We start from the raw sequence: 19,016 nt of genomic DNA on the forward strand, positions 1-19,016 counted from the left end.
GTTTGTCATTTTCTTAGTTACAACCTTGTTGTGATACCATGTTGTCACGTCTTCAGTCAGCAACTAAGCTTTTTTGTGATACTTGACAACTCGCTCACATTTCTGTACAACTCGTTCACGATTTTGCTATGCCTAATCAACTTAAAACACTAGAAATCACTAAGAAAATGATAAAAAGTACATAATAGAATTGCAAGAGAGATTTTTATTGAAAAAAATTAAATTATCTGCTTGATGATTTTTTACAAATAAATACCCCTCTATTTATATTAAAATCAGTTAGGAGCTAATATGAAAATTATAATTATTACTACTATACAAGTTGCTATTCAAGCAAATTTATCATGACACAAAAAATATGCCATAAAATGTTTGAAAGGGTAAGGAGGAGTTTCCTAAGAATTACCCAATTTACTGTAAAAACGAGGTAAAACGAAATACTAGTTTTTCTCTATCCTAGTCGATAGTCACGTGCGGTCTGAATCCTTTAACGTTAAGCTTTTCGGCCCTCCCAACAAAACCTACAGTCCCACTCTCTGCTAATCTCTGCAAATACTGCAAACCCTTTCCCCCATAGATACCACAACCACTGCCCCCACACCAAAATATATATCAAAAATATATAGCTATTTACAAGAAAATGTCCTTCATAATTGCAGCTTTTTTTACTATCTACCATCATCAATTAACAGGATTTGTCTTCACAGTCCCATCACACCACCAGCACAAGAGTAATTATTACACCCTTTTTAGCTCTACTCTTAACTCTTAAATATCTATATAAAAAAATTGAATCTTGAGGCACACCCTGTTTTTCTTTTTTATTTTTAGAGATACCCATTTAATGAAAACTTGAATTTTTGCATGAGGAGATTAAATTCAAGAAGCATTTATCCTATTACCATTGCAGTTGCTCTTTTCTTGGTTCTTGGTATTTGACATTAGTAACTCAGTTCAGTAAATTCTTTTTTTTTTTTTTTTAATTTGGCCCCAGTTTGTGTGTGTGAAAATAGGAAAGAAAAAAACTTAGCATTTGTCAGCAAGACATAACCACTATTGTACTAGAAAGTCTGAAACTATCAATATTATTACTCTGTTGGTGTCCTTTGGTGTTTGCCCATTTGCAAGTTCTGAACTACTACTATTTAGTAAATTCATTGTATTTTGCAAGATTCTCAGTTGGGTAATTGGAGAAACCCTTTTATATGTAGAAAAACAGGGAAAGAAAAAGAGTTTGATTAACTGTTGGTGAAAGTGAAGAAAAGGGGGAAATGGCAGGGGCTGGTGCTGGAGCTGGAGGAACTGCTTCAATGCCATCTATGCCACCACCCCGCCCAAAATCACCACCTCAGTATCCAGATTTGTATGGAAAGCGTCGAGAATTTGCCAAAGTTCAGATGCTTGAAAGAGAAATTGGCTTTCTTGAGGTGAGTTTATTGTCTGAATTTTCTTGTGTTGAGTTAAAATTGTCAAATTTGTCATGTCATTCTTGTTTATAGTCAATTTAGTGTTGTGCTGTGTAAACCCCCAGGCTACTATTTTGAGGTAAATGTTTGTCACATCAATAGAATTTATAGTTAAGCATAAAAAAGTAGTTTGCTTTCTGTTATTAGACTATCTTTTTTTAGTTTTTCATATTTGTCCAGAGATGGAAAAAAAAAGTAGATTGCTTGCTTAATTGAGGGCTGAATCTTTGTTTGATTTGGATTTTGTCTTACATTACCCTAGTTAAACCTTGCTGGGATATCAAATTGAGTATATCTAATCTTCACTGTTGCCCTATGTCCATATGCTAAACCAGTGACTAGAATGTACTGTCATGTACACAATTTGAACGCTGAGCAGTTTAACTTAGATTAATTACTGTCATAAAGACATGCTAATTTGAACAATCAATTAAAAAGAACATAAGGCTCCAATATATTTTCTTAATAGAGCTCTTAGACTTTCAGTCTGCTCATTTGCTTCTCAAGTTGTGTGCTTGCTGGTGGAGGAATAACTTAAGAGTCTATTTTGATTGGCTTATTTTAGGTGCTTTAAAGCCAAAATAGCTTTTAAGCATTTTGGGTTTAGTAAAAAAATGTTTCTAAGCACTTATTTATTTATTTATTTTTTGAACTTGGTAACTTTTCTAAGCACTTATTTTTAGGTCAAATAAATTACAAAAATAAGTCGAAAGAAATCTTAACTTATGGCTTTTTGCCTATAAGCTATAAGTTGTAAACCCATCCAATAGGCTCTTCAAGCTTTGAGAAAGTTGCATGATGCAATATTTACCTGTTTAGATTCCTCATGTATTTTTTCCGTTAACATATCAATGGAGTTACTTCCACCAGAATATGTACTTCTTGCACATGTAATGCTAACCAACATTGAAACTTTGGAATCTCATTCTTCAAACTGGTCCATACTTTTCTGCTTTCTCCTCTTGAACTTGGGGACTGGAGACTTCCTGTCCCCCCTCCACATGGGAAACACAGAAAAGGATAAAGGTATTAGATTTGTGCTCAACACTTTGGAGGTATCATAATGCATCAGCTTATGAATTTTATCTACAGAAAAGAAGGTTACTTTAAAGTTTGATAATTAATTATCTCGACCTATCCCTGGCTCTTAAAGGCATTTTCAAAATTTGATCCTGATATGATTGAAGACAATTACTTCCAAGACTGGTCTGAAAGTCGCATAAGATCATCTTCAACTAACCTACAACCAATAAAGAATTGTCGCGAAATAACCTTGATTTTGGCCTCGCATATATCGTTGACAGTATGTACTTTAGTTTCCTTGTTGGGATAAAGGAGATACAGGTGGCAATTTTATGTGGTGTGTTTTGATGTTTCACAATATGCTAGAGATTATATTGCATATTTTACCATAAGCTTGTTTGTACTTTGTTGTGATTAATGTGCAGTATTTTTAATGATACAAAGTCTTGCTTAAGAGATTTTTGTATGAAGTTATTTCACTTTGCTCTCATCTCATTTCAATCCAATTCTTCTGAGCAGGAAGAACTGAAATCCATTGAAGGCCTTCATCCCGCTTCTCGATCCTGTAAAGAGTATGTAGAGAGCACATTTTCTACATGTGCATTTATTTCCACATGCTCTGTATTAATGAAGTCATGTGAAGTGAATTTAAGTATGTCCTTTAAAGTAACTCTGTATTGAATGATGTTGCCAATTTTGCAGGGTGACAGAATTTGTATCGGAACATTCAGATCCTCTTATACCGACGTAAGATAGTATTCATCAACAGTCACATCTACAAGTTTTTTTTTTTTGAAGTGGATTTCCAGTATTATAATTTACACCTTCTCATTGCCTTTTTTCCCTCGTAGCAGAATAAAGAAGACACGGAGATCCTGTTGCTTCTGGAAATGGCTCTGGTATGCTAAATTTTTAGCATTTCTTTTTTGGGTTATACTGAGCATGAAATATGATTACTGTTCAAGATTCGTTATTGGTTTTATTAAAGTGAGATTCATATAAAAAAATAAAGAGATAGGGAGTGATTAGCCTGGCATTAACTGCATGCGAGGACAAAAACTTAAACATCAGAAACTTTTTATGCATTACTATGAAATGTTCTTAGGCTTAATGGATAAAAATTTAGCATCCTGGTAGGCAATTTGCAAAATGTTGCACATAAACTGTTCAGAGCTATATTACCTTTGTGGGTCATGAGCTAGAATAGTAGACAGTACATAGAAAACAAGGTTAGCTGCAACTGTGATCCAACACAGCTACTTATTTCTCACATTTTAAGTATTAACAAACTGTTAGGGATATACTTGCAAGAAGTAAAGCTCTATGTTCAGAGAGAGAGAGAGAGAGAATACTATTGGTGGCTCATAAGCTAGAAAATAGATGGTAAATAGTAACCAAAGTTGGTGGGAATTGTGTTCCAGTGTGGTCACAATTCATATTTTTATGGATTATGTTTGTGCCCTTCCTTCGCTCATAAACATAAGGAGCTTCATGAAATCTAGTTATGGCGATGAACTCCTTTCAGGAAGAAATTTTTTGGTTTATTTATAAACAAAGAGTAGGAAGTTATTTTTGTGCAATTATAGTGCGTCTTTTTGTAGTATCCAAGAGTGTGGCTTGGTGGTCAATGTAGTGGGATTGAGCACTATGAGGTCTTGGGTTCTTTTGATTAAAAAAAAGGTCGGTCTCAGGTTCAGACACCATGGTTATAAAAAAAAAAAAAAGATACTGCATATTTTTGTACCTAGCCTTCATAATGCCAATTCTTACTGGAAAAGAAAGATTACATTAAGAACAGAGTAATTAGCCTCATCTGCATTGGTGCAGTCATGAAATATGTGCTCGAGGATATGTTTTTAAGCCTTGTAATCTGAGCTCTGATGAAGTGCATTATTTTTTCTTTGAGGAGGATAACAATTAAGAGGTCACATCTTTACATAGACACGTATTTTTCTACATTTTGTCAAATTAGCATGTTGCCAACAGCTAAACAAATTTGCTGCTCTTCTCATAGAGTCGTACGAGACTCAATTCAGTGTTCAGGAGATATATTGAATGAGTTTGTGGCTTCTCGTATTGACACAAGTTTCTTACACATTGTAGTGGCTCTTCATGTTTCAATCTCTCGTGGATTTGTTGCTGGTGCCGATGTCCTAGTATGAAGATGCCTAACTGCAATTTATGTAACTGCTGCCCATATATCAGTTGCTCAATACCTAAGTGTCAATGTTTCTCCTGTCCACGGTCTAAATGCTGCCGCAAGCCTGTCTGCAAATGGAGTTGTTGTAGCTTAAAATGTCCTTCTTGCTTTAGCTGCTCCTCTTGTAGTAGCCCATGTACATGTACATGTTCATGTTCTTATCCTAGATGTCCAAAGTTAAATTGTAGTTCCTGTTGTAAAAAGTGCTGCTGCCTCTGCCCTTGCTACTTATGTTAGTAGTCATCATAATATAATACTAAATCATGCAATAATATTCCTATATCAAACTGCTTCTATAAAATTGTGAATATCTTTGTCTGGAATACCATTTCAAGTTTCCCTGTTTTTATTATTATTACGATAGATGTCAAGTGGAAGTGAATCTTTCTATCGTACTATCTGTCTATTAGAATACTGCCGATTCTATTTAACCTGTCCCCCCTCTGTGTAGCTTTAAAAAAAGAAAAAAATTCTCTACTTTTAACCTGTCTTGCATCAACCTGTTTTTACCCCTATTAAGTTTTCCTTTACCCCTTTTATTTTACTTGTTCATTTTCATTTACTCTGACTGTCACTTCCCCCACATAATAACTTCTCGGTCATGTCCATCTCTAGTCTTTGAATCCATATTGATATAGGGAAAATTACACGGATAAGCAAATATATACTAGTTAATTAGTTGAAATAACTACAGTTTGCCTTAATTACAATTTGCAACATACTCTTAGCTATAATTATGCAGCTTAGTTTTTTTGTTTTGTATAATTTGCACGTTTGTATAATTTGAAATTTGTATAATATAATTTGTATAACTGTTTAAAGTTCAGAATTAGTGTTTGTATAAATTTGTTATTTCGAGTTTATACAAAAATAGATGAATTATACAAACTCACCAGCAAATTATACAAATCTGTGAATTATACAAACGAGGTAACTTAAACCATAGCTACAATATGTAAATATGTAAATTATAGCTATGGAGTATAATTAATACAATATGTAAATTATAGCTATGGAGTATAATTAAATTTACTATAGTGGCTATTTGCGAAAGTTTCATTTGTATATGATACAAAGCCCAAAAACAAGGGTATGTAGGTCCATAGTTTGAGCTTCAGTCAGTACCTCCAAATGAGGGATCTGAACAAGGGATACTTTATATGTACTGTTCAAACAAATATTTTGGTAAAAATTTAATTGGTGTTTCATTTTGGTCGCTTTATTTAACTAATATTAGTTTGTATGTTTTTTTTTTTTATGAATATCCAGTATTAGAGAATTTTTAGGCAAAAGTACTTACTTTTTTTCTTTCTGCTTGTGCATTCAGACATATATAATCAGAAAGTTTAGTCATTTTTAACATGTGTTTCAGTCATATATGATTGAGTATAGATATATATGAAAAAATTAAAAGAATGCAAAATAGATTTGTTGTTATTTTGTCTAATTGATGATTGAAATTTTATTCCTTATGATATATAAAATTTATCTATCGAATTTGAGCTTATTTGGAATATATTTAGTTTTGAAACTTGAAAAATAAAAATAGTATTTCTTCCATAATATATCAGACACCTGAAATTTTAGCCAATTTCACATGTGTTTTTTTATCATATGTATGATTGAGAGCAATCATAAATGGAAAAATTTAAAGTGTGCTTTATGGGTTTGTTAAATTGTTGTTATTTAACAAATTGATTATTGAGGATTGTTATTTTTTGATACACTGAACTTATGTTTCTAATTTGAATAAAATGTATTATTAGTATGGCAAGAAACTCATACGCATACACCTGAAATTTTAGTCAATTATAATATGTGTTTCAGATATATATGATTTAAAGCCAAATATAGGTAAAAAAAATAAAAGGTATATTAATAAATTTGTTAAATTTATTATTGTTTTGACAAATTGATATTAATTTGTGTTGTGTGATATATATAACTTATATTTCGAACTTGAGCTTATTTAGAGTAGATTTGAATATTGAAATTCAAAAATATAAATAAAAAATGACAAAATGAATTCAGATACACATGTGATTAAGACAATTTTTACATGCATGCACTTCATATATGAATTTTCAATCTCAAATGCATATGCTTGAATTATTTCTAAAAGCAAATAAACTTGTAAAAATATACATATATAGCAGACATTAATTAGATAACAATCCCAAAAACAGGTATTTGTGCACTTTTTCCCAATTGTTTTCAATGAACATAGCCCAATATTTTTTACATCTAGAATAACATATGTTTACATTAAATTTCATGAAGTCAAATCTATTTTAAATGTTTTTTTTTTTACTTCTTCCCCCATGCTATCATTGAACTCTCTTTTTCCAATCCTATTTTCATTGGATTTGTTTTTGGGAGTATCCTAAAAGAAGGAATCTTTCCTTTCTTCAGCCATTTCGAATTAAGAAAATGTGAAGACGCGTTTATTTCTATAAGTCTTTAAGAGGGATGAGTTCTGTAAAGTGGAAGAGAATGAATGCCGCCGCAACTGGAGTTTTGAATAAAAGGATCTTTTAATTTATTTAATTTATCTTTTCATTTTAATATTGAAAAAGTAATAAGAAATTTGAATATGGAATGTATAAACAACATATCTTCTTTATATAATTATGTATAACCATTGTATAAATATGTATCCATATTGTTGGCCTGTGATGGTTTACACACACTATGGTGGTTTAGATTAGCTTCGGATGAATTTACACACACTATGGTGGTTTAGATTAGCGTCAATTTCATTTATATTACACTCATTATACCATGTTAGTGAAAAGTGTTTAATAAGTGGTCAAACTGCAGTGGTACGAGTGTACAATCAAACATCTTTATAGTGACAAGAAAGTTTCATGGCTGCTATAATGAGAGACGGATCCACCTGATTGTGTGAGGGTGCAGCTTTACATCATAACTCATTTGGGTGAACTAGTTCGAGCCCAATATTTGTTAAATTAGAAAAACCACACTCTTTACTTGTCATCACAGATAGATGTCAGGAATTTTATCTGTTTAATTAGAAAAACAAAAAACACTTTTACTTTACATCACATATGTAGTCTTCTTTTTGTTTCCTTCCTACGATTGTTTCCTTCTTTGATTGAGAAAAGACACAGCATGATTTAGAATCTTGTAGCTTCATGTTTCAGCTCATCAATAGTAGCAGCTTGCTGCATTTATTTTCTCTTGTTTTGGTTGCTCCGTATTTGGCGTTGATGTTGTAGCCATTCACCATGATTCTACCTACTGAGGAGGACAGGGTTCGGTGTCTCGAGTTGTTGATTTAATTTGTCAAGTTTGCCGTATGTATATTTTGTTGCTACTAAACGTGTATCTGAGATCTCCTCTTAACTTCAAACATATTGGAAAAATTGCTACCCTGTTAATGTTTTAGTTGCCCAAAGAACATGTAATAAAAAATACATTATCAGTGAAATGATCATACAAGCAAGGGCTATAATTGCATGCATTGCTCAACCACTCACATTGCTAAAAAAACACTTCCATTTGCAGCGCATCTGATTACCACAATTTTTGCTGGTAATTCAAAAGGGGAAAACCATACATTACATTAAAGGAAGAACAACCTTTCAGTTAAATAACTGTGACCACGAATATGAAACTGGACTCCTAACTTGATTTTGAGCATTATTCCATGAAATCGAACCAAATGTAGTCTTGCTCATCGTGCTAACACCCTTCTTTGACACAAATGTGACTGTGTATCGCAGCCTCTCTCCTACCCTTTTGAATACAAGCTTTGATGGTTTCACAGTCACAGTAACAGACGGGGGAGCATCAATGACTACCTCATAGGTAGAGCCTGCAGCTCCCACATTGGTCAAGGTACGGGTGTAACGAACAACCCTTGATTTCCCAAACAAAACTGCAAACGATGGATAGTTTATCTGTCCAGGATCTGAAAATTTCTTAGCACAAGTGACATTTGGGCGCTTGACAATGGCCTGTATGTGGTCCATCTCATAGTCCAAGGAGCATAAGAACTTGATGTACTCCTCGGGCCTAATATCATAGACGAGACCCGGGGAGAGTGCCTTGTGAGGATCAACATGACCTGCTCCATGAGCCCATGGAGTGGAAAGTTGATCACCTTCGGCATCACGAAGAGGGGAGTTAGTGGTGTCGCGATTATAGGCAGTTGTCATAAGTGCAGATTTGATTGCACTTGGACTCCATTCAGGATGTGCTGCTTTCAGCAGTGCAGCCAGTCCACTGATATGAGGACAGGACATGGATGTACCTGCAATAGAGTTCAAGATCAAATACTACAAAATTCAAATGTCAGATTTTCGAAAAGTACATCACATTATTTCCAGCAAATGAACTGTTTGTTTCAAGTAGGTCCATATGATATGTTAAATCCATTAATTTTTTTTAAGTAGGGACCACTAATGTCACTCGAACTCTTCAAAAATGTCGCGAAACGCATGTCAAATCCTTCAAAAGCAATACATTTTTGAACGATCCGACACGGAGAGTGGGATCATGGTATACTTATTAGTGGAAGACAGACTATCACTATACAAATTGTAAAATGTTGCAAATCAATTGCAAGATCGACTAATATTTAATTAATCTAAACATGAATAGAGAAAGGAACTATCCGTTGGTGATACTTACCAGACATGATGTTGAACTTGGTCCTCCTAGTATCTTTCTCAAGGCCAGTAGGGCCAATAGCCTCAGACCAAGCTGCCAATATGTTAACTCCAGGTCCAATTAAATCAGGCTTCAATATCTGTGGAGTCACTGTATTAGGCCCTCTTGAGCTAAACGCTGCCACCACCGGCGATGGCTTAACGTTCACCACCGTACCTCCAAAGCTGAGCACCGCAGTCGGATTCTTCTCACTCTTCACATACTGCCTTATCACATTCCCTAATTTCCTCCCAACAGCCACCGCAGGCAATAAGTGACTGTCTGCCACCAGCTCCTCACCACTCTCCACGGTGTTAGCCAATATCATCCCCACCCCACCAGCTTCTTTCACCACTAGACCCTTTTCTACTCTCGCATTAGTCCCTCTGTCACATACCACTATCTTCCCACGCACATCTTTTGGGTTTAGTGAACCAGGCAAGCAAAGGCTAGAGCTACTATCTGTGTTGTAAACTAAGCTAACTAGCTTTTTACCCATCCCTTTACCACTGTATAATGACACCCCAGTAATCTTTTTCCCATTACCTAAAACAGCATAAGCAGGGAAATCACGGTCTATGGTTCCAGCACCAACAGTCATAATCCATGGAGCTGTATTTGCAAGTGAAGCTTTAGCAGGGCCGCTGTTTCCTGCAGAACAGGACACAACAATTCCTTTCTCCATAGCAGAGAAACCACCAATAGCAATGGTATCACGATAATATGGACCTGATCCACCACCCAAAGATAAAGATAACACATCAACCCCATCCAAAATAGCACGGTCCATACCTGCAAGAATATCAGACCCAAAACAACCAGTAGGCCAACACACCTTGTAAGTAGCTACACGGGCACGAGGAGCCATACCACGAGCGATTCCACTAGCATAACCAAGAAGGCTAGCGTTACCCACGGGTGCACCAGCGGCGGTACTGGCTGTATGGGTGCCATGACCGTCCTGATCCCGAGGCGATTCCGGCTGTCTGGGTTGATTCGTAAATGAACTAGAAGACGACATACGGTAACCTTTAGCGAAAAATCTCGCACCAATCAGTTTCTTGTTGCAATGTACCTTTGGATCGAAATCAGGACCAGATTCACATTCCCCACGCCATCTGGACGGCACATCAGGCATACCCATATCACTAAAACTCTTAGATTCAGGCCAAACACCGGTGTCAAGTACTCCAATAATAACATCCTGAGCAGCACTGTTAAGCTCTTGTTGAGTATGCCCAGCCCAAACCCCCAACTGATTATCCAACCCAAGAAACTCAGGGGTCCGAGTAGTATGAAGTGTATAAACAGTATCCTCATACACCCCAACCACATCATCAGACTGTCGGAGCAATTCAGCCTCATGGGGGTCAAGAGAAGCAGCAAATCCAGGATAAGCAGTGTCGTAAGAGTAAAGAAGAGATTCAGAGTTGGAAGAAGAAGAAGAAAGAGATTTCAACTGAGCATCGTACCAATCATGATGAGTAGAATAAGAAGAAGGCTTTTGGTGATGTTTCACATGAACAATGTAAGTTTTCTTTGCGAAACATGGGTGAAGAACAAGGAGAAAAGTAATGAGAGAGAAACAGAGAAGAGAACCCATCGGAAAAGCAAGAACAGAGAAGGAGACAGTCGCCGAAAAATGCGACTGAGAGAGAGGATCGAAGGAGTTATGGAGGACTACTGTCGGGTTTATATTACCACTATCTTTACTATAAAGGCTTCAAATTTGATCTTATTACGTTAATACCACTGTCTTTAGTGCGCTTTTCAAAACTGTTTTACCACACCCAATCTCCTTTTTTTACTCTACCCAATGGGATAATACTTTAATTTAACATGATTGTGATTCATTGAGTAAAAAATATTACTCTATAATTTTTTTTTAATATATTATAATATTTTTATCTATTTTCTCATGATTTTATGGACATTTTCCTTTTGAGTAGATATTGCTTTTATCTTAAAATAGAAATAAGATTTGCATGTAAAATATATTACTCCATTATGATTATAAAATTATGTTATTGATACTGAAATAATAGAAATTATATATATATATATATATATATATATCATGTCTATTTTTTCACTTTTGATAACATAATTTATAGCCCCATAGTAAATATTACAATATTTACGAGTGGCTATATCTTTGATGAAGGATGATTAAAATATTTATTATAAGTTTTAATAGTATGGTTTATGTGAAAATAATTAGGTGTATTCTAATTTATATGGTTAATTTGATTTAGCAAAGAGTTTTTAAAAAACAAAGAAAAGATTTTGAAATTAGTGATGTAAAATAAGTGATAGATATTTTGTGTAGTTATAAATTATTTCATTAAGAATAAAATAGACATTTTAAAGTTAAATTGTTACTAAATTTATAAATATCTCATTTTTTAAAAAATAATTAAAAATGAAACTGAGTCATCTAAATTGTAAAGGAAGGAATATCATTTTTAGGATAATATGTATCTAAAATTATTATAAATTATAACTTAAAATATAGAAAAATATATTTGGAAAAAAACTGTATATTTGACTCTTGTAAATGCATGCGTTAATCATAGCTTAGCTACTCACTTTACTTCTTGTGGGAAAAGAAAAATAGAAAAAAAAAGTGTACTTTGTTTTTTCTATTTTGAAACAAAACTATATTACTGTATGTACTAACTTTACTTAATTAATCAAATAAGACTTCTTTGTCTTGCATTTAATTCTTCTTCTTTTTCCTCATTTTACCCCTTACAAATCATAATTTATTACAAATAATCACTTATCAATTTCATATCTTATAGTATATGAATAAATTAATTCGTTAATGTTCTAGACAATGACATTATTATAAATTAAAAAATATATAGAAAAGCGTGGATAGAAAATGATTAACTTTTGATAATTATATATATTATGAATTGCGATTCAAACAAGCATCTTTTCCTTTAAACTTTACATTGAAAGAATGTTGCATAAAATATAACAAGGTGTGGCACTTACATAATAACCATCATTTCATTTTCTTTATTTATTTAGATAAAAGACTATTCAAAAAAGTATATATTTACTAGATTACCTATTATTCTTTGGATTTTCAAGATAATGAACTCTATATATTCTTTTATTTGATTTCGAGTTTTATTGAACTAAGTTATTTTATGTTATTTTAAGTTAGAATAGTTTTAAAAATAGTTTTGTAGTATTTGATAAAGTTAAAAAGATATTTTTAAGTATTTGTTTTAAAGTCAAAATAACAAAAATAAATTAGAAGTCATAAAGGTGAAAATCCTAACTTACGACTTTTAAGTTTTAACTAATAAATTGCTCATAGTTTTCTTTCACTTTCTTAATTCATCCTCTTTGAACAAAAGGTTAGGAACATTGCATTATCACATTGCAGCTTGAATGCCAAGTAGCTAATATAGCACTTTTTAATTGGTCTATCTACTTGCCTTTATTGATTTTAATTTGGAGTATCTTTTATCTTCTCTCTTTTCCTCATTCAATGTTTTATATGTGTTTTGAAGTTCGATGTTCAATGTATGCATCAAACAGAATTACTCTACTACATTCAAGTAATATATTGAGATACAAACATATATTTATTAATCGTGATTTGATTAATAAAAGAAATATAAATTATAGAGAGCATTCAAAAATTTGCCAGATGAATAAAACAATTTTCTTCGATATGTATACAATACATGTGGAATTAATAATTTGAAGGACCAAAAATAAAAGTAGTACTAGAAGAAATGAAGGCATAAAAAAGCTTAGATTGGCAAATGTCCCAATCTACCATGTCCATGTCTAGTAGAAAAGTTGTTTTAATTTCCTCAAAGAAATGCCCATAATTTGTGACATAAAAAAGTAGATACATAGTGATATAGACAGGACATTATACAAATAAGGAAATTTTTCTAAAACAATTCAGAAAGAATTTTTTTGGTTAAGGACAAAATTTTAAATTCCTCCAAATCTTCAATCAATTATTTTTTATTGAGATTATAGTACACTAATTTTGGTCTTAGTGCTTGTTTTGGTTTTTCTTGGAAAATGACAACTATGTTTCACGGATTTTAATTGCAATTTCAGTTCTAATTTTTCTTATTTTTAACCCTGAATTTCCAGTCTGTTAAGCAGCAAAAAGAAATTAAAAAGAATCAATTAAAGAAATTGGAAAAGAAAGTGGCTTTAGCTTTATTAAAGATTGAGAACCCAGAGGTTTTTTCTTTTTTAATTTATGGAAAAATTCTTTTGGCCAGAAAATTTGGCCAGAATTTGGCCACAATAGTATTTTACATATGTTATTTTACCATTTTTACCCTTTTAACTTTAATACCTTTTAACTAAAAAATGGAAAAAAGATCAGTTTATTTTATAATAAAAAAATATTATAATTTTTTTAAATTTCTGGCCAAATTCTAACAAAATTTTCTGGTTATTTAGTATTATCATTTTTTATAAATGTGGTGGGGAAAGAGAAAATGGAGAGGGTATTAATGGGTGAGTAATCTTGTATGACATTGCTGCTAAAAACATCTTATTTTTTATAAGCATTTTAAAAAAAATTGCTTTTCAGAAAAGTGTTTGCTTTTGAGAGTCAAGTTATGAAAAAGGACAACTATTAATGTACTCTTCATATTAAAATTATTTTATAAAAAGAAACTATTTTAAATATCTATTATAAAAAAGTTAATTAAACTTTTATTTTGATTAAATTAAAATGTATATATTTAAATTTTCAATCAATATTATATTTTTTTGGAGGATTGAAAACTTTAATTGTTATTTTCTTTTTCTAACCTTACAAAATATTGTTATTATCGTTTGTTCTAATTCTATCAAATTATACGTAAAATATAAAATAATAATACATAAGCTTAAAATGAATATAAAATTTATTATATAAAAATAAAACATAAAATTCTTAAATGAAATTTAACCAAACCTATGAGATATGTTAATTAATTAATAAGAGATATATTGATAAATATGTATATATGGAAATATTACTTTAGCCTTGAGAAAAATTATTATGGGATTTTATAATTTTTTGTTTATTTGGTAAGATTGAATAAATAATTGGGATTATTTTAATAATTTTATAACTTATGAAATTCTTATGTTTATGAGAAAATATATCATACAAAAACTTCAAATCGCATGTCCAAACAAAACTTTAATTTCATATTATAATTTCATGTCGCATAGTTAAAAGGACCCAAAGTTACGAGGGAAGACTTGTGAAAGCTGACTCAAAACGTGCATCTTGTCTCGCTCATCCATTGCAGCAAACTACGCTTCGCCATGATTCTGTTTGTTAATGCTACTTTTATACTTGCAAAGAAGTGTTCACGGTTTGGTTTGGGTCGGTTATTAGTTAAAATCAAAACCAAACTAACTTAATCTATTTTAAAATTATCAAAACCAAACCAAATCAAATATAATATACATTTATCGGTTTGGTTGTGTTTCGGTTTTGGTTTGGTTCGGTTATTAACCACATATATAAAAATAAAAGAATTAATTCATTCAAAACGTGAAAAAAGTGACAACAATCCATTCAAACAAAAAATAAGTTAGAATGACTGGCATTACAGAACTTTCGATCATTGAATTTACTGAATAAAACTTCAAAATTCACTATTTTGACATAGAAGGAAGAGAAAATGACATTTTCAGTCTCACAAAGAATTGTCATAGACACTCATATACATGAAACCAATAAGAAAAATGTTCTCACCTTGGACATTTTTTCCTTCATAAATAAATTATAAATAAATTTTGATGAAACATATATAAATTCTTTAAAATTGTTTATGAATATAATATATTATGTATGTATAATAATAAAATTTATGTATATAACTTGTTGGTTCGGTTCGATTATTTCTTCAATTTTTTTCGAACAAAACCATAACCAAACCAAATACTATTTGTTCTTAACAATCTAAAACCAAACCAAATCAAAACCCAAATTAAATTGATTCATTTAATCGGTTTGATTTGGTTTTTCGATTTCAAATCGATTTTTATCCAAACCATGAACAACCCTACTTGCGAACATTAAACTTTCGAAATCCTATAAAATTAAAACCCCCAAAAGTTGCTCTTAAATAATAGACAAAAACATAGTGTTGTTTGATCATAATGATAGATGAACTAAAAATCATTCAATTTTTTCTTTCAATAAAAATTGGTAATTTTTCCTAGTTTTCTAATATTCAAAAATAAACTTAGTGTTGGGTTCTGAATGTAATTAGGGCATCATGCGGAAGCTTACAATTGCAATCAAGACGGTGATAAATTAGATGGCAAATAAAGAGATACTAAAACATAATATTATTAATATGAAAACTAATTTAAAAGAAAAATATTATAACTGTTGAGAGAATAAATCTCCTCATAAACAAAAGTCTCTAAACAACTACATTGTGAATTTTATTGTGTTATGCTATGAGAATAGGGATCTTCAATTTATAGATCTCCAAACATTTCCTCTAAGGAAGAATAAACAAAATATGAAAGAAAATTATATTTTCCTTTTAGAAAAAATTCAAACATTTATGGTAATACTTTGACTTTTCTTTAAGGAAAAAAAATAAATTTCAAATAAGGAAAGAAAATCAGGGCAAAACCCTAACAAATCTCCCCTTTTGGCTGGATTATCTTGACAAAACTTGATCCACCTTCTTCAACTGCATGATAATCTTTGTTCTTCACATAGTCTTCATCATTGTTGTTTGTCATGGTTAAAAATAAAGTTTAAAATATATGGGTTAAAAATGGTTTAAAAATATTTTATTTTTATTTTCAAAGATGCAACAACAGGAATGTTGAAAATATGGTTTAAATCTCGTATCCACATGTAGTTGGACAACAATCTTCTTTATCATCAAATTGATTGCAAATTGATTTGAAACCGCGTTGAACCTGTCTTCAACCTCGATGAACCTGGGTTATTGAACCATTGGATCATTGAACCATGTGCTCTAATACCACTTGTTGGGTTCTGAATGTAATTAGGGCGTCATGCGGAAGCTTACAATTGCAATCAAGATGGTGATAAATTAGATGGCAAATAAAGAGATACTAAAACATAATATTATTAATATGAAAACTAATTTAAAAGAAAAATATTATAACTATTGAGAGAATAAATCTCCTCATAAACAAAAGTCTCTAAACGACTACATTGTGGATTTTATTGTGTTATGCTATGAGAATAGGAATCTTCAATTTATAGATCTACAAACATTTCCTCTAAGGAAAGAATAAACAAAATATGAAAGAAAATTATATTTTCCTTTCAGAAAAAATTCAAACATTTATGATAATACTTGAACTTTTCTTTAAGAAGAAAAAAAAATTCAAATAAGGAAAGAAAATCAGGTTAAAACCCTAACACTTAGGTAAATGCTTTCTACACTCTTCTGTTTTTTAGGTAGAAAGAATGTCATGACTCATGAATATAGTAATCTTTTATTTTTTTTCTGATACATTGGGTAATTAGGGAAAGTAATAAAAATAAAATAAAAAGGGTGTTAAGGGTTTTATATTAGAGGAAAAAAAGGTATATCACGGATTTCAAAAGATATTATATATAATAAACTATTTGATCAAATAAAAAGGATAAACACGCGTTTATAAATAAAGCCCCTTTGGAAACAAGTTAAAATAATTATTTAAATATATAAAAATGTTTACTCTAAAAAGTTATGGCTTTAAGCTTGTTTTGGCTTTAAAAAGGTGTAGCACCACATTTATAAGAGGGCATTTGGTTTTTAAGTAGTTTTCAACCTCAACGGTGGTTGGATATTTTAAAAATGACTTAGAAGAATTAAAATAGATATTACTTTTACTTTTCATTTTTAACTTAAAAGTCATTAAAATTTGACTTTTAAAGAATCAGTTTTTGAAAAGCTACTCTCTCTATCCATTTTTATTTATTCAATTTTGACTTTTCGTTTTTCCCATTTTACTTGTCATTTTTTTTGTAAATCAAGAGAATACAATATTTATTACCTATTATAACTTCAATTTATTTAGAGAGTAAAGATATTTGAAAAAGATAAAAACTTATTAATGAGTAAATTGATTTTGAAATTATATCAATTAATAGAGGTAAAATGGTAAACTCACTATTTCAACTATTATTATTATTATTTTAAGGATTAATAGATGTGTCAAGTAAAAAATAGACAAGTAAATAAAGACGAAGAAAGTATTTTTTAAAGCCCAAACCAAACGGATCCTAAGTCTCTTTTTTTCAATGCGTCTTTTTTATTTATTTATTCGGTGTATTAAAAATAAAGATTTTATTTTCTTATCTAATATTTAAATAATTTAAACAAATTTATTACGTAATTTCTAATTGAATCTAAATATTAATCATGATTATTTTTAATATAATTTATAAAATATTAAATTTTAAATAATTATTGTTCTATTTATACGTGTGTCAAGGGGAAAACTATTGTAAAAGAAAATAAGGGACCACTGGCACGTTAAGCGGGAAAATAATTGGGCATTATTTTGTCCCGTTAAGAGTCGTGGGTGAGAACAATGGTTGTAACGGCTATGTTTGACCCAAATTGATTCATAATGATACCAACATTTGCACCTCTAAAATTTCAACTACTATTGAACAAGGAAATGTGTAAAATAACTATAGTGCTTGGTATTCGATTCATTACAATTGTATAAGAAATTATTATTTATAGATTAACAACGTAACACAATAATTTATAGACTAGTTTCATTCAATTCTTAAAGTACTATACGATCGATGATTGTTATTTAGGTATAGGAATCATGATTCATAAGTGGTGCAAGCTAATATTCTTTTTAATCCTTATTTTCACGTCGTCAATATAAATCATCCTTTACCGAATTCATCTTAGAGACGTTACGTTTTCCTTTGAATCAATTTCTGTGAACATTCTTCGTTTGTGCCAAGTGCCTAAGCTTTTTTAAATCCAATACAGTACTATAATTGAATTAAATACTAAATCAAGAATACATAACTTTATTGCTAAAAAATAAATATAGAAATATGTAACAGTAACATGGTTCTAGGGGTGTACATGGTTGGGTTGGTTCAGATTTTTCAAATATCAAACCAAATCATTTGTGTCGGATTTTTAAATTTATAAACCAAACCAAACCAATAAAACTCGAGTTTTTTTGGATTTTTTCGGGTTGTTTCGGATTTTTCTGGTAAAGTATTCATACAAACATATAATTTACTAGTACTTCAAATATTTCTTAAGTCCTATCAAAATACAACTATCTAAGATGTTTCTTAAAAAATATAACACAATATGATATGATTAATGACACTAAAATATCCAACAAAAATAATAATAATGAAATCGCGTAAAACAAATATTGCAAATTAACAAGTCATAATGAAAATGATCATAATTTAAAAGTACTAAATCATGCTAAAATTAAGTTTAATAAGTATTAGTTACATGACTAAATATTAAAGGAAATTAAAATTAGATTATGTATTTTAATTGTCTAAACCAATGTAAAACTAAAGAACAAATATTCAATATTATTGTCATTCTTAGTGTTGAATTGATTTTCTTTTTGCATTAGTATTAATTTGATTTTGATTTAAGCTTTATTATAATTACCAA

The 19,016-nt window shown here is 30.8% G+C and overlaps 2 protein-coding genes across 3 annotated transcripts; one reads left to right on the plus strand and one right to left on the minus strand.

Annotated features, from left to right (window-relative positions):
* Positions 1 to 549: 549 nt before the first annotated feature.
* On the plus strand, positions 550 to 4,945 carry LOC125876812 (guanine nucleotide-binding protein subunit gamma 3). Of its 2 annotated transcripts, XM_049558072.1 has the most exons (6): positions 550 to 731; positions 1,212 to 1,427; positions 3,009 to 3,061; positions 3,192 to 3,236; positions 3,344 to 3,388; positions 4,593 to 4,945. In XM_049558072.1, the coding sequence occupies exons 2-6, from the start codon at positions 1,272 to 1,274 to the stop codon at positions 4,924 to 4,926; spliced, it is 633 nt and encodes a 210-aa protein (XP_049414029.1). In that variant the 5' UTR covers positions 550 to 731; positions 1,212 to 1,271; the 3' UTR covers positions 4,927 to 4,945. The 2 variants fall into 2 exon arrangements, with proteins under 2 accessions (XP_049414029.1, XP_049414028.1); XM_049558071.1 differs by lacking the exon at positions 550 to 731 and having other exon boundaries at positions 981 to 1,427.
* A 3,244-nt stretch (positions 4,946 to 8,189) lies between these two features.
* Positions 8,190 to 11,038, minus strand: LOC125876785 (subtilisin-like protease SBT1.8). The gene is made up of 2 exons (XM_049558040.1): positions 9,346 to 11,038; positions 8,190 to 8,965 (listed from the first exon to the last, which is right to left on the minus strand). Exons 1-2 carry the CDS (start codon positions 10,964 to 10,966, stop codon positions 8,295 to 8,297), a joined length of 2,292 nt encoding a protein of 763 aa, XP_049413997.1. The 5' UTR covers positions 10,967 to 11,038; the 3' UTR covers positions 8,190 to 8,294.
* Positions 11,039 to 19,016: the final 7,978 nt, after the last annotated feature.

The sequence above is a fragment of the Solanum stenotomum genome, chromosome 9 (assembly GCF_019186545.1).
Source record: "Solanum stenotomum isolate F172 chromosome 9, ASM1918654v1, whole genome shotgun sequence".
NCBI classification, from domain to species: Eukaryota; Viridiplantae; Streptophyta; class Magnoliopsida; order Solanales; family Solanaceae; genus Solanum; species Solanum stenotomum.

Excerpts from the sequence above, each read along its gene's own strand:
- LOC125876812 (XM_049558072.1), top strand. The coding sequence starts at position 1,272 with ATGGCAGGGGCTGGTGCTGGAGCTGGAGGAACTGCTTCAATGCCATCT. Across the intron at positions 3,062-3,191 it reads GCTTCTCGATCCTGTAAAGA|GGTGACAGAATTTGTATCGG; the intron begins GTATGTAGAGAG and ends CCAATTTTGCAG. Across the intron at positions 3,237-3,343 it reads TCAGATCCTCTTATACCGAC|AATAAAGAAGACACGGAGAT; the intron begins GTAAGATAGTAT and ends CCCTCGTAGCAG.
- LOC125876785 (XM_049558040.1), bottom strand. The coding sequence starts at position 10,966 with ATGGGTTCTCTTCTCTGTTTCTCTCTCATTACTTTTCTCCTTGTTCTT. Across the intron at positions 8,966-9,345 it reads CAAGTTCAACATCATGTCTG|GTACATCCATGTCCTGTCCT; the intron begins GTAAGTATCACC and ends ACTCTATTGCAG.